General features: G+C 40.6%; 1 protein-coding gene across 2 annotated transcripts in view; it reads right to left on the bottom strand.

The window, feature by feature from the left end:
* Positions 1-16,595, bottom strand: part of ap3b1a (adaptor related protein complex 3 subunit beta 1a) — a 74,232-nt gene that overhangs the window by 42,688 nt on the left and 14,949 nt on the right. For both annotated transcript variants that reach the window (XM_022209005.2, XM_022209004.2), the window contains exons 6-15: positions 15,396-15,462; positions 7,775-7,957; positions 6,286-6,441; positions 3,747-3,844; positions 3,573-3,627; positions 2,703-2,774; positions 2,141-2,203; positions 1,666-1,798; positions 629-738; positions 319-495 (exon numbers count right to left, since the gene is read on the bottom strand). In XM_022209005.2, the coding sequence (XP_022064697.2) occupies positions 319-495; positions 629-738; positions 1,666-1,798; positions 2,141-2,203; positions 2,703-2,774; positions 3,573-3,627; positions 3,747-3,844; positions 6,286-6,441; positions 7,775-7,957; positions 15,396-15,462 (1,114 nt within the window). The remainder of the gene's footprint in view (positions 1-318; positions 496-628; positions 739-1,665; positions 1,799-2,140; positions 2,204-2,702; positions 2,775-3,572; positions 3,628-3,746; positions 3,845-6,285; positions 6,442-7,774; positions 7,958-15,395; positions 15,463-16,595) is intronic.

Here is a 16,595-nt window from a genome sequence, read left to right as displayed (position 1 = left end):
CTCGTTTGAGACAGCGGTGTCTGGGCTCATAAACCCAGCTCAGAGGCCAATATCACCTCATCTAACTGAATGGGCCTGCAGACGACAAGTTGCACTAAGAGATGCACCATTACATTCACAGCTCTGTATTTAAACCGGGCATTTAGCTTCCAGTCGCACAAAATGTAAAGTTACTCCAAGACAAAGCTGTGTGAAAGAAAACAATAAATGTGAATATTTTCAGATATCAGTGGCTATAATCTTAATTAGAAATAAATTTGCCCCATGTTAAAGTCGACATAAAATCCTTTGATGGTGACACTGGTGTCTTATTTTTACCTGTTTGGAGTTGGTCAGGTAGAGTTTGGCTGCTAGGTTGACCGTCTGCAACTTGACGATGTCCTCCTCTGCTGTGAAACTCTTTGCCATCTTACGGAGGACATCAGGTGCGATCTTTGGCACCCTCTCACAGTACTCTCCAATCAGCCACAGGATACTGGCTCGGGCCATGGGAACCTGCAAGGAAAAGAGCTGCCGCTGTCACATCACTAGTTTACCACACTAAATCTGCTCCCGTCTTTACTTTCACATTGAGAAAAAAAAAACCCAGATGGGTCAGCAGTAGACATAAAGTAACGATAAATCGTACAGTGATGTTGTCAAAGAGCTTGGCCATGTGTTTGATGATCTCGCTGTGCTGGGTGGGCTGAGTCTGAAGCAATTTCTTGATGACCACCACACTCTCAGCCACCACAGTCTCTGTAGAAACAAAACAAATCTTCACAATCTGACACAAACCTGGAAATTTACAGTGCTTCAGTGCAGAAGACAAGATATAAGTGCAGACACAGACGGGTGACAAGCCACAGGAAAAACCTGTATATTTTGCTGTTCGTCAACAAGGGGATCCTGTTGGCTCTATCAAGCTGCAGACTAGTATTATACTGCCATGGTTTGACTACAGAAGTGGAAAATAATGGTTCATCACACACTACAGAAAATTATTTAGATTCTTGTGTCAGAGGGAGCAGTCAGTAGCCTAGCCGCGCTAGACAACCCACGGCAACGAATTTAATTCTCTGCCAGGGTGGGTCTAGTTACCCTCCATAAGGCTCGAGGCTGCATTCTCCTAAAACTGGCCGGACGAATCACCATGAAGTGTAGAGTCAGAAGGCGGGCGTAACTAAGTGACGACAGAGGCGCGACGATTCTGACAGAAACAACCAGCGCACAATAAACAGTTATTTTTCGACTCGGCTTTGGCCACAGCCCTTAAAGATTTGAAGCTAAAATTCAACTTGAAAGATAAACAAAGGACGGCACTAAAGTGTTTCATTGACAAGAAAGACGTATTTGGACTTATGCCGACGGGATATGGCAAATCCTTAATATACCAGTTAGCTCCGCTGGTTGGGAAGCTAATGGGACTTAGCCACAATCCGCTAGTGCTCTAGGAACTACGTCAGCCTATTCGTTGCGCTGATTGGTTGTATACCTACCCAATTGCTGCAGAGTGATTTGAAAGACAACCTTTTAGCCCGCCTCCCTCCCTGTCGAGCGGCCCTAGACCCTTGTGCCTTCAGAAACATGGGGCTAGCGCGGCTAGGCTAAGCAGTCAGAGCTTTATGTAGGTTTGTCTGTGAATTTGTCACACGTCCCTGTGTGCACTCTATTAAGACATTTTACCATCTCTGTTGGAAAGTAGCAGCACCAGGCCATTGAGACACGTATCGGTCACCTCCGAGATGTTGGTAGCACACCTGCCAATAGCCTGAATGGTGGCTGCTGCAAACGCTTTGTCCTGACTCTTTACATAGGTCTAAAATAAAGATTGGAAGCAGAACAAGGACAGTGAGAAGTGTTAAGAAAGAGGTCACCAGGAGGCGTAATACAACAAAGATGATACCACAGCTTAACTGCTGTCAGAGTCAAAATTGATAATAAACTTAATTTCTGTGGTGAATCAGAAAGTATTGTTACAAAAATGGGCAACAATGAAGCATTGAAAAAAGACAATTAAACACTGGACGACAAGAACATTAGAATGACTTTACAACAGGTTATACAAAAGGCAATCTGTACACTTGGGCTTTTAAAAGCTTAATTATTTGTATGAATCACATAATCCTATCATCAACAGCCAAATAGAAAAAGAACAAACCTGAAATTCCCTCAGAATGGTGGAGATGTTGGCTTCATTGGCCAAATTAGTCAGGATCTCCAACTGGAAATTACAAAGCAAAGTTGTTGTTTTTTTTTGTTTTTTTTTAAACTAACACGCTGACTTTGGACTAGGTGAATGAAAATTTTAGGAAATTTAAATCAGAAACGTTGTATATCACCCTGTGTAAATATGTGACAAAACTACATTCACCATGTGTGAACCTGTATAAAAGCATGGGAATGTGCAACACAAGCCGTGACACAAAATGTTTTGCCCTTCCTTTATTAGCTAAAAAGCGAACCAAAACGCACGTGTCATTCCAACACAACTTTACACTTTCAATCTGTGCTCAGATGTTAACGAAATCAATTCCATCTCTCATATACACATTTTACCAAAGCTCATTCACACGGTTATATTCCACAGGTTTACAAAGGATGACCACAGGCTATAATAAGATTAATGAATACCATTTCACAAGCTCAAAATCTTACTGATCCTGATTTGAGCCAATATTGTTGTAAAAAATGTAGAAAATGGCAGATAAACTGGTAGCTACCTTCAGTGTTTTGATGTGTGTGGCATCTGTGGATCTCACGTAGAAGCTCTTCATGAAGGGTTCAAACATCCCCTGTTTGGAGATAACTCAAGTTACTACATAGCAGGGCTGAGCGATCAACTTACAGTATCTCACAAAAGTGAGTACACCCCTCACTTTTTTGCAAATATTTAATTCCATTTTTTCATGGGACATTTTCACTTGAGGTGTACTCATTTTTGTTGCCAGTGGTTTAGACATTAATGGCTTTATGCCGAGTTATTTTGAGGGGACAGTAAATTTACACTGTTATACAAGCTGTACACTGACTACTTTACATTGTATCAAAGCGTCATTTCTTTAGTGTTGTCCCATGAAAAGACAGAATTTAATATTTGCAAACATGTGAGGGGTCTACTCACTTTTGTGAGATACTGTAAATAAAAACAGCATCTTAAAACAATGCAATTAGCAAATCACAAGACCACAATTTAAGATGTATATAAAGATGTGTCTGAATCAGAGTTTAAATGGGTTTCAACAGATGTACAAATTATTTCCGTCCTTTTTGCGTCTTGGTTTTGACAGTATTTCATGTTGGAATGATTTATGATGTGTTAAATGATTACACAGTGAGTAATGCACTGAAGCTTGTGTGCTACAATTTGTTGGATGAAAAGTAAGTAATTGTACAAGTCCATGAAACCTAAGCCACTTGACACTGTGAGAAATGTAAAAAACATGCGACTTCCACACAGTCATACGTGATGCTTAGCTGTCACACTAAAATTCTCCCCCTTTAAAAGTATAAATGGATAAAAAAATACTGCTGCCTGTCTCAGTCCATTGCTTTCAGTTTTGCCTTAGACCAAAGTCTTCACTAAACCTTACCTTCCTCTGAATGGACATAGTGGCGATGTTCTGAAGCACAATGTACTGCACCTCCCTGTGCAGAAGATTAAAAACTTTAGTTTAGAAATAGACACATGCTGAACAGTACCTACGGCATCAAAGACAAAAGGCGAGTCATTCATTCATCACTCAGCTGTGTGTGTGTTTTTTTACCTGTGGCTTCTCAATAATCGAACCAGTGACTTGGTGACAACGCTGACTTCGTGCTTAGGGGCCAGATGCCAGTAAAGCTGAGCGACAGACATCACGACCTAAAACACGTCAAGACACACAGACATTAAATTATTTCAAATATCTTCCTGCATCTTAAAGCTGCTGTCCGGAGTTTGAATCGCAGCGTCTCCCAAAACACTGGTGGTCCCACCCTCCGTCCCTCTGATTTCGCCCCTTTATTTGTGCCCGTGCGCAGTACCTGAGAGTGGTGCCCGGAGTGCCGCAGCATCTTGCCTGTTTTGCTGTTTTCCACTCTTCTACATTTAGTACATTTAGTAAATAATAAAGGAATTACGTTAGAATGCTGTATTGAGTCTAACTTGTCCTAATACCAAAATAACATGAATCTGCTAGGACGAACGAGTAAAGTTTCAATATGTGATTACACTCGTGTGTCCCTCTCGATGACGTTGTTTATCAAACTTAGTGTATTTACGCGTGTATATGTGTTACATTGTTTATTTATTTCTATCTAGAGTTCAGAATTGCAAGACTCCTCTGATGAAGAGTACGTCCCAGACGCCCCAACATCTTCCTCCAGAGGTCGGGCATCTAAACGAAGCCGTCAGCCGGGCTATGGAGGCCGTGGTCGGGGAGCGACGCGAGCACCCCGAGCCAAAAAACGTCCTGCAGTCTCTTGGCCTGACAAGCCGTGGGATTGGTAACTTTTCTGGAAGTTGCTGAGCCCTGATGCTCTCTCCTCCACAAGCAAAACAAATGTGCGCGCGGTTGCGTAGTGCGTAGCTCGCCCACCTCTGCATGGGCTTGCTTGCTGTGCGCGTAACCGTTGATTGACAGCATGACAAAGCTGAAGCTCGAACTTGATTGGTCGGCAGCAACCGGCATAACATGGGGGTCTATGAGAGGAAGGCGGAGCTCAGGAATAAATTTTCATATCGCGTTATACTAACTTTATATTATAGTATCGAACTAGACTAACACATTTAAGCTTTGTTAAAAAATGATACATAAATTGAAAACAAACGGAAACTCCGGACAGCAGCTTTAAAGATCCCATGCAATGCACATTTCAATGTATAGAATTGTATTTTTGAGGTCTATTAGAGCATGTTTACATGCTTTAACCCTCTCACAACCCACAAATGAGTTTGAAAGGCATGTTATTGTATTTTATAAAGACTAAAATGACACCATTTATCGCAGCAAAAAACTGTATGAACAGAAAGAATTGTCAGATGTTAAAGTTTTGATGACTAAATCCACGTCTCATTTTAAAATTGCAAAAAATAAACAGATTGCATTAAAAGCATTCAACAAAAGAGCAAACTGTTCTGCATTCCTCACCGTAACCAAGAAGCCAAGATTGACCCAGCTAGGACAAACAGTCATTTTACAAAAATTCAGGGACTTTTTCTGCTAAACTGCTGTCAGTGTGGAAACAAATTAGGAATATAAGTATCTAAGTATCTTTAGTATTGAGAGCCACCATTTTTTCCTCCAGCTTTAACATGTGAGCCCTTGGAAAAAATGCTGTACATGTTGATTCTAGGCATTTTGAAATTTTGTAACAATAATATATTTATACATTCAGCTATTCAGCATTTTATGGCATTATCATTGTGCCATACAACACATATTAGGGCTCGTTGTCCTAACCACAATTGTGCTGTTTTCATAGAAGTGAAGCACTTTTTATTGCAGTAAAAAAAATGAGCCTACAGTGAGCAAAAACGTGAAAGGAACAAAAAATACTTTCAGGGTGTATAACTACTTTCAGGGAGTCCACAATACTATTAATGTGTTGCTAATTCTAGGTCACTTTCCTTGATTTAACATTTTCAAAAACGCTTTCAAGTGCTCTATTATTTTTACACCAAATTCATCCGTCTACTCGTGTTTAAATAAAATGCCTTCCCTCCTACAAAGACACTGATGACATGACTGTATGAAGGTAATTTTTCAGTGGAGCTCTAAATAGCAGGCGGACGTGTGTCCATCGTTGCAGGCAGAATGAAAGGGTTCAGGCATCTATGAAGATGGAGGATGTCACTGTGTTGTCGCGAGTAAAGACACAGCATGTCACATTTTAATCAACACTTTCATTTGGGAGCATTTTTCCTCCCGCTGCCACACAGCGACAGAGACCTTGAGTCTCCTGGATGATGGAGATCTGTACTCACTCTGTTTTTGTTTTTTTATCTCTTTTTTTCCAGTGTGCACTATGGCAGGTATGCTTGTGTCTATATGTTGTGAGTTGTATTTATGTAAGAAAGAGCACCCTGGGATGCTTTATTGCTAGGAAGTGCATATACATCCATACAAAGGTACAGCAGCATTATCTGATGTGTAGTTTTACTTCCTGAAACAATGATTTTATCAATATTTATATCTCTCAACAGGTTAAAAACAGACATTGTACTTAGTCACACTTTACAGGTCAATGTATATGAGCTTCATTAAACATATCTACTCTAATAGTCTGAAAACCAGCTGTACATGTCCATGTTTATGAACTCACAGCAGTGTTCCTGCTCTGCAGCAGAGGTTTGGTGTTCCTGAGCAGCAGTCTGTGATCTGGATCCATGATGTAGGGCTTTTCCTCTGTGTGGCCCTTTTTCTCCTCAGAGTCCGACTCATAAAACGCTTTCTCATTATTCTCCTCAAACGTGGCGCCCTGAAACACAAAAACGGTACATCATACTTAACCATTTCAGAAAGTGTATTCCTCTATGGCCCTCATGACACATCAGAATGTAGAGTCGTTGTGACCTAAAAATTGTCCAAACTTCCCTTTTTGTTGGTATTTATGCTCCTCCCTGAAGCTAAGGGAATATTATTGGTCCCTCTGGTTTCACAGAACAGAGTGGTACGCTGCGTTGTGGGATACTCTATATTACAAGTCTTTCAGTTATGTGGACAAAAAGCACATTTTAGAAAAACTAATTTTTCAGTGCCTCAAGATATTAATCACTCTGCTAATTCCCTTGCATTAAACCATTAGGTAATACCTCAGAAACACAGCTTGTACAGATATCCCAACTGTGGAACAGCTAAAATACAAGAAAGTCCTTTATAAACAAGGGAAAAAAAAGGAGTTCTACCATCAAAATGTTCACTTTTTTCCCCACTTTGTACGGAACCATTTAATTTTTAACTTGCTTCCGTTCTATATTATTGGGATAGGGTTAGTCAGTATTTTTCTTATTGTCACCAAATTCCACAAAAAGACCAAAACCGACAACTTCTTTTCAGATTATTTCTTACTTTCTGTGGTTCTAAGCTCCTAGGCTCAGTATTCAACCAAATGTGAAATATGGCCACAATCTCTGCTTCTCTTCCAGAGTTGTGGTGTTGAATAATGTACAAAAAAAAAGTGTTTTTAGAGCATTATGGTGTCGCTATGGCGTTAACAATGACCCTTTGGACATAAAAAAACCAAAACATTACTTCACCACTTTATCCTCTGAGACCATTGTGTCTAAATATTGTCAAACTGAATATGAATTCTTGAGTTGTGGTGATGAACGCATTTGGTACGGTTGCACTGACCATTATTAAGTAAAATAAGTCTTGAATCAAAGTGAACCCATTGTGGAAAATTTGAATTAGGCCTTGAACAACTCATTGATCATCAACAAATGTTATAATTGGCATATTTTAAGTGTAAATTCTCAGATTCAAGTATCTTGAATGTGTACAGTTTCTGCTTTCTTTCCTGTTTTGTGAAAGTAAATTAAACATCTTTAGGTTGTGGGCAAAACAAGACATTTGAGGAAAACTGACGGATCGACTGATTGGCTGTTTAACAATGAAACAATGACGAAAATGAAAAAAAAATGTTACTTGCAACTTAAAGAAACAAAAAAGGAAGTCTGGTTGCCTTCTACTGAAGCACTTAAGATTACATGAGAATCAACACAGACAGTTGAAAATAGTGTTTTGTGAATTAACATTTGACACACTAAGTCTTCATTGGTTTTAGTCCTTGGTGAAAAGCTGTGTTTCACCTCCTTCCAAGGACTGGTGAACTGCGTCCTGGCGTATCGCGTCAGCATGGAGATGATGACCACTTGGCCCCACTCCTCCACATCCACCAGCAGGTTGCACAGCTTTCTGTAGTTCTTGTGGATCAGATCGATGCGATCTGGACAGACTTCCTCGAAGGCCATCACCACACTGCCGGCCACCAGCTGCAGGTAAAGTGTAAGGAGAGGAGAAAGGAGAGAGCAAAACTTGTGAGGAAAATGCTTCTTTAATTACTTCTCTTCACTATTATCATACAAGTTAATGGAGTGTTACAACTTGGCTCCCAAAAGTCGCAACAAAACCAAGAGACAGCAATGGTGTGGTGACTAAAAACGGTTTATTGCCACACAAAACCAACCAAATGGGCAACAAAAACCAAAACCCAGAATCATGCTGCTGGAGCTCCACGCGGCAGCAGCTCCTGTCAGAGAGCCCGTTTGAATGGAAGTGGGCCGGATTAAGTGCAGCTGAGCCACTAGATCAGGGGTGTCAAGATCCGTTCCTGGAGGGCCACTATCCTGCATGTTTTAGATGTTTCCCTCTTCCAACACAGCTGATTCAAATGATCAGACTCGTTATCAGGCTTCTGCTGAGCTTGATGATAAGCTGATCATTTGAATCAGGTGTGTTAGAAGAGGGAAACATCTAAAACATGCAGGATAGTGGCCCTCCAGGAACTGAGTTTGACACCCCTGCACTAGATCATGGGTGTGGTTCAATCAGGTGACGACTGGAGGGTGGAGGGTTGTCACAGGAGGTTGTGAAGATTTGTAGCAGTTTTGTGAGACAAACTGATCAAAAACTTCTTAAACAAGCCATAATACACAGACTCCAGAGAAATAGAACACTGGTTAAGAGATTTGACCCTGGCTACAATGTATTATAATTGCATTTACAAAAAAACACAATGCCAATTTACCACTTTGATTACAATACACACAGTTCAGTCTCTGAGTACTTAGTTGGCAATTAAAAGGAAAATGTTTGCACTTAAAAATTTAAGTTTTATACAATCCTGAATGTGACGGAAATCAATCAGTAAGAGTGTTTTTCTCAGATATAAACGTTCAATTCACGGGGAAAGCAGGCTGAGGAGGAAGCAGCAGCTGAGAAAGCCAATAATGAACTATGTTTTATTGGTGGAAGGAAAAAAACCCATTTGGCTGTGGCGTGCCCCCCCCCACCACCACCCAGCAGCCCACTGCCTCGCTGACTGACTGTGAGACTGAGTGAGTGACACGGCGGTGTATTAATATGCAAACAGCATTATCACAGGCAGGCGAAGGTGAAGAAGAAGAGAAAGGGAGCAGAATCCGGTCTTCCCAATTAAAGCCTTCTGGCCCCTGGTGGCCCTGTGGGAACCCGGTGCATTTACCCATCAGCACTGCCATGAGCCTGCATTGATTGTCTGTGTATATGAGCTGTGGATGTGCACAGCTGCCGTCTGTGGATTCTCTGTCAAGTCTGTACCTTAAATCCGTGAGATGATTAGCTTTTCTGGCATTCACACAATAAGACTGATGGATGAATGACTAGAGGATCAAACTGCTACATTTTACGGTATTACAGTGATCTATGAAGTCATATCCAGTGAGAGACACACTGAATTTTCATGTATACTTAAGCAATGAGATCTAGATAAAGTAATTATATGGTAAAGCTACATTAATACCAACACTCTTGCATGCTAAAATACATGTTATCATTGCTGTTTGGCTGATGCTAGCCAAAACGTAGACAGCTAATAATATTAATAACAACAGTAACAATAAAGATTTACATTTGGTTATCACAAATGATACCATTTGAATAGAGATTTGAATGACGTACATTAGCAAGTCTGTGTATATGCTAGCAGGACCACAAAAAAGGTGGACACCAGTAACCAGAAAACAAAAGAGTAGACAAACAAATATCCCTGCTCTCTACACCATTTCCGAGGAAGACATTTGGTCAACACTAGATTGTATCAACTGTACTGATGTAGTGGGAGGAATGTACGGCTGTAATTGGCAGTTGAGGTTAAGGTTAAAGCCAGTTTATGCATTCCACATCCACAAAGGTCCACCTGATGTAAAATTCATCTACACAGATCCCTTTGCAGACGTCCACATGCAGTACGAAATTTGTGACCGTGCAGACGATCTACACTGCAAGCATGGCGACTGCGCATGTGCCAGGGAAATAAATCAAACTTAACAAATGCCTGATTCAAGGAAAGACTGTGTGAGGAGATTTTTCATCATCTACAACTGTTTAATTCATGAGTAAAAGAGTTGTAATTGAAGCAGTTGCTGCCAGACCTTTGGAAGTGCTTAGATTTGTACATGCTTTCCATCGACGGTTCAAAAACACAGTGGGAAGTTGCAGATTCTCCAGAAATCCTGTGTTACGTCTGCCCACTGTGCTCAACACACCTCAGGAATAAATCACTGACGCAGAGCTACAATCTGTAACTAGCCGTTATATCCTGTATAAAGCATAAAGTTGCAGTCAGCCTTTCAGAATCCTCCACAGGAGCCCAAGGTGCGTTTCTGTGTTCGATATGAGCAGTAATGCCAACATGCACCTATTGTGTTATGAATAGAATCCAGAAGTCCAGTGTTCGCTTTCAAAGCTGGAGTCGGTCAGCACACTGGGATCCACAAACCATGAATTAGCCTTTAGGGTATGTTGGGTCAGACAGCACAGCGGGTTGTGATTGAAATGCCAAAAAAATTACATCCTATGTCTTTTCTCAAACACATTTTCTTGACTTCGATGGAAAACAACATGTCAAGGAAAAATGGGAAGCAGAATTCATGAGGACAGCAAAAGACAACCGCAGTGCTACGAGTGTCCACCTCTCACTTACATTAGACCACATAATCACCTGATGGCAGATGTTGTTGACGTATGTCTACCATGGACAGTACGTTGGATGGACTAGTGTATCGTATGGTAAAGATGGGGAAAAAAGGAAGTATTGCAGCACCTTTCTTTAGCATTTAAAGAATTTGTGCAGCTCTTATCATGGCAGCCACTTGGATATTTCCAGGTGATTTCACTCAGTTAACAACCTCTCTATGCAAAATTTACCATTGAAACATAACACAGGGTTGTACACGCCAACAAATACATAGTTTCTCTGTTATACGTTTTGTAATATTTAAAAAAAACTAAAATTTTCACCAGATCACTTTAATAATTCTAAAATAAGTGAGGGGATTTAGTAGTGAAAAGGATTTGCATCAAAAAAACTAAACAAAATTTCAAGGTAAAGGAGCCAATAAAACATCAGCAAAGGCATCCACTTGATGTTTTTTGCACTGGAATTCAGAACTGACTTTGCATTCATCATAAAAAAGCTTTGTGATAGTGACTGAAATGATCATACAAATAAGTGGTGTTGCCTCATGTGGTGGCTACAATTGCAAAACACTGCGACAAAGCAGCTGTTTTTGGTCAGCGGCATCCTTTCTGTAGTCTACATTTTGGCATATAGTCTGACGCTGCATTTCTTTTGGCAACCAAATTTTCTTTGTAAGTGTTCCTCGTTCATTTAACTGTGCGTACGTGGAGACTACATGTCAACAAATCCATGTTTTGTAAATAAAGTTGAAAGAAAAACTCAGTTTAACCAATAAGCCTTAAATCAGAGTAAATGATGTTCTATCAGACAGACTTCTCCAGCATGTATGTGATTAGTCACGGAAAATGAGAACGTGTGACTCTTTTGTTTAGGATCGAGCTCCTGAAAAGTTGCAGCATGAAGCCTTTGAGTTAATCTGCCCTATTTCACGTTGCACCTTCTGCAATGTGACTATCGCACGTGCACTGGTAAAACGCATACTGAGTTTTCTAAAACTTCCGAATGGAGCCTTAAGCACACGTAATTTCTAAACATTAAGTTAAATCTGTGCTCTTCTTGCTATGAAAAGCCAAAAAGCAGTGACAGAAAAATATCCGTTGGGATCAGTTTCGGTAGTTTTCTGCACTGAAATTGGTTTGTGGTGCTTAGAGCGCTGAAAACGGTTTTAAAAATTCAAAAGCAACATCTTTATCCAACAATTTTACTATCAAACTGCTTTTACAGGGAATATAATATGTAGAAAGCTGTTCCAGTGGAAACCATTCACGGCAACATTTATTTGACAAACAGTGAAAAGCATTACTCTGACAGGCAGTGTAAACAAAATAGTGAAAGGAGTAGATTCACAGCGACTTTACTTAGTATCACTGCCAATTTGCCAAATATATTCCACTGTACATAAACCTACTCAAAGCAGTTGATTAGAATACAGATTTTCAGAACACATCCGAGCGTATTTCTGTAAAGGCGTCGCTCTCACCTGGCGCTCTCCCAAGGCCTCTCCTGCCTGTGAAGCTATTAAAGGCAGCCGTGTTTCTGAGCATGTGGCTGCTGCTGTGAGGCTTTGTGCATTCTCTACCAACTTCCCCCATTAGACACAGCTCCAAGGTAAACTACATGCACCATCAACAAAACTGACACCCCAATCTATGGAGTTCATACACCTCCTCCCCCTCCTCGACCATATTATCTACCCTGCGTGACAAGCCGGTAATGGAAAAATCACACTAAGCAAATGGTTCTTCTAATAACAATAAATTTCCTATAAAATTATGAAGGGCCCAAACCGTTTCCTTGCATCTATTTTGCTATGAATTCTAATTAGGGTGCCAGAGAGGCAGAGAGTGCTGGGTCATCACGTCAGAGACAACGTGCGCCTTTTTGATTGATGGCCCGGTGTGGGGTCGGCCTATCCTCCCTTCACTCGCTTCTACCCTGCTCTCCTCTTCCTCCTCCCTCCTTTTTCTCTTAAATTAATGGGCATCTCACCTAGCCCCTAATCATAGTACCCCCCTCCCGCCCCCTGTGCCTCCTTTCTGTTCTCATTTCAATTTTGCAGAAGGTGCAGAGGAGTGAGGGGGGGATGGAGGATGGGAGAGATCGATCATTTATCTTGTAATGGCTGGATAATAGATCCATCACGGTAAAACAGCTGCACAAACTCCTATGTTGTCTCTGTCATCAGGCCTTCCCATTTTCTCTTTAAACCATCCGGCCTATAAGCAGCCTCCCGTGTGTCACAGCCATTTAACCAAACGGGCACATCTGTAAAGCTAAACGTCAGGACGATGCCACAGACAACAATAACCAAATGCTTCCTTCTTCCACTGACACCATAGTGACGCCGCCTGAACAGCGTTTAACCACTTAGTAGCCGTTAATTTGATTGATTAATGTCGGGTATGGTTAGGAATCAAAAGATGGCAGGAAAAGTGTCTCAAAATTAAAGTGAGGTCACAGTAGGGCAAAGGTTGAATTATTATTAACTAAACAGAAAGCCAGAGGAACCACAGCCCTGATGTAGAGCATGCTGGTTCACTGATAACAGGCTCATTCAAGATTAACCGGGGCTCACATGAAAAGCAGACAAGAGCAAGCAGCAGCATCAGGGGGCTCTGTTAAAAGTTGGCAGGAAAGACAATTTACAGCCACCTTTAGTTTCAACCAGGCGTTACTGAAACACAATAATTTAATAACACATTGTAGCAAACAAAGTGGTCAGAAAACAGGACTTGTGGTCCATCTAAATAGGCACGTTTTCATGTGTACAAGGTTTTTTGTCTTTGGAAATCTGGACTAATCCTTTGATTATGTGAAGGAACTCTGTTGTTCTCATATACAATAATACATTTACTGATCCAGCAAATTGGTGTGTGTGTTTTTTAAAGTTTAGTTGAAGCGGTAAAGGCAATTTTCGATGACAGAGCAACTGTGGCACCTGATTCTAACCAGAATAAGCTGTGCGGCGATCACTGCCTCATCTCAAATGAGACTATTTAACAACTAGGATAGTTGACAGAACTGAGCCATCGTTACCAATATCAGCATCATCTGTGTTTCTTCTGCGAACGGAAATATTACAGTCTACAGATAAGGCTGCCCTTTACAGTGACCTTGTAACACAGCTACACAATCTAAATCAGAGGTTCTCAACAATACGAGTACGGCTGGCCGTATGTTCCATCTAGTGGTATGCAGAGGAATCTCTCAAACTAAAAAAAAACAAAACAAAAAACTTAGAATTTCTTCTATCAAAATACTACAGCAAAGGAAAATATTTTAGCAGCAAGATGAGTGAAACTGGATTTAAAAATAAATTTGCCTTTCCAGTAATGTATTTGAAATCACCTTAACAGAAACAGAATAATCAAAAGAAAATAGTCACTGGTGGCAGCCCTGGCTCTGGATATGGTAAATAAATACACAAATTGGGTCGGACAGGTCCACACAATGCTACACATTGGTGCGCACACGGGTTCATGCAGTACATAATGGCATGGCTTCACCTCACTGTCATTCTGTTGTAGGGGGAAAAAAAACACACTGGCTTGTTTGTATTTCTTTAAACAATTACAACTGTGCTTGATGGAGCTGAGCAAAGACAAAACAGGAACTCTTCAGCATGGCAGGTCGCTGACTGGAAGTTCTTGTTTCATGTGGGGAAGTGGATTTTGAAAATGGTAGCAAGTTGATAGCGGAAGGTAAAGAGAGAGTCGACTGAAATGAGCAGCCAAGCATAATAGGCTTCTATCTGCAGCCTACATCTAAAGATTCAGACTAAACATGACACTTCCCGAAGAGCTACAGAAAACATCATAAACCTGTTTTCACCCACTGGTAAACTGACCTCTATGTGTAAACTCAGTGGCCTGGCCCTTTAAATCACATGTTCAGCCTCTGACAGCACTGATCCAGCTCGTGGACATCCTTACACAGCACTGCTCCCAGCCTAATCACCGAGGGACTTCTAAACACAACACGGTATCCCTCCCAGCATCATAAAAATGCATCACTTGATAGCTATTAAGTACCCACTACGTTTAGGTTTTTCGCCATTCATCACTGACTGATGTGCTTGTGTGTCTGTGTGATGATAGTGCCCTCTCTCTCTGTCCCCTGCCTCGCAATGTGGGCTCCAACAGGGAGAAGTCATCTGTCTTCGTTAGCGTCTGGGGCTAAATATGCTATGCATCTGGTACTGGGCTTTCCATCCCCCCTTGGCCTAAGCAGCTTTGTTTTGTTTGTATAATGATAGGTATACTCTATGAATACATAATTACAACAAACTGTGCATGACTCGCACGTACAAACACAACACGCTGCATTCTCCAGCCAGTGTCTACATATTTGAAATTGGCATTTAAACACCCTTAGTATTCACTGTGACCTCCTCAAATTAATGTGCTGCCTGCTGATTTCTAATGGGCTGTCTGCATTGTGTCTGTGACTGGCCTAAACACAGAATTTGAGAATCCAACTCATTTACGGCCCATTTTGGAAAAAAAGAGACGAAGTTGGCCTTTGAGAAAATTAAGCTGACACCAGCATCAGTGCGAAAATTCCTTCCAAATGGACACTTAACAAGGAGCATCTGAAGATGTGTGGGTTTAAGTGGGTGTTAACAAACCATGGCATTGCCGAATGAGCTGTGGGAAGGAGAACAGAGAGGGGAACCGCTTGACTAGGGCGCCCTCCAGTGGTCTGCGGGCTCCTCCATGGGAACCGTACTGTACGGCTCAGGTTGTACTTACTGTGCTTTTGTCTTTCAGGAGTTTCTCAATCACTTCAATCAGCTGCTCCTTCTGGTCTGCATCCAGGCTGAAGACAAAAGACAGAAAATTTTGAAACGAATTGTCGGCTACTGAAAGGCAGTGAGTAACAAATTAAATCATGTCCCCTCTGTGCGTCCAGAATGCAAAGATGTCTGAGTGCTTACAGCAACTAAGATCAACTATTTATGACCCATGTTTTACCTTCTGTTTGAGACAGCATCCAAAACCATCCACTCTTTCAGTCATTGCAGCTTTCCTATACAGTAAATGCTTAACAGTTTATGCTAAAATGAACAGTAAATTAAGATTTCAGGTCTGATTATAAATAATTGTGCAGCATCATCACTGAAACAGAGTATTGCATAACTAATATTTCAACATGTGATTCCATACATTCGGCAGCAGATTGCCAACAACTAATTTTGTGTCTACTCAATTAACCAGCAACTATTTGATAACCGATTAATCAGCTTGAGTGATGTTTTTCTGATTCTAGCTTTTTCAATTTAAATATTTTCTGGTTTCCTTTTGCCGCTATGACAGTAAACAGAAAATCTTTGGATTTTGGACAAACCAAGACTTTAAAGGACATCATCTTGGGCTCTGGGAAGCAATGAGTAACACTTTCTATACTTTTATAGCACAACCTACTAATTAATTAATTGAGAAAATAATCACCAGTGAAAATAATTGACTAAAGTTGTGATGAATGGTCAGTGAGTGGATTATTTGTTGCCGTTAGTTGATCAACAGAAAATCAATCAGTAACTATTGTAGCAATTAATTAAACTTCAATTTAGCTTCTCAAAAATGTTGATTTGCTGTTTTTGTCTGTTATATTTAATTGCAAGCTAAATATTTTGTGGGACTTCTTGTGCTTTTTTAATAAAAAAAAATCTAAATTATCTTCAGGCTTTATAAAAGAATAATTAGTTGCTATCAAACAAGTAACACCATGTTTTGTTCTTTGCTCTGTTATGGAAATGTTTAAACGCATTAATTGAATAGTGTCACAATACTGGAACTTCTTAATTACTACCTTGAAAAATCTCAACACCAAAAGAAAAAAAATTGCCATTTTTGAACACACTTTGGAGCAATGCCTTTATTTTGGCTTGCTTGTGTCTTTCTGCTGATATTTCCCTCAAATCTGAAATATTACCAAACAACACTCCTGTT

Source organism: Acanthochromis polyacanthus, chromosome 18, assembly GCF_021347895.1.
Source record: "Acanthochromis polyacanthus isolate Apoly-LR-REF ecotype Palm Island chromosome 18, KAUST_Apoly_ChrSc, whole genome shotgun sequence".
Classification (NCBI taxonomy): domain Eukaryota; kingdom Metazoa; phylum Chordata; class Actinopteri; family Pomacentridae; genus Acanthochromis; species Acanthochromis polyacanthus.
The sequence above is the reverse complement of the archived record's forward strand: the minus strand, read 5'-3'. Positions and strand labels throughout refer to the sequence as shown.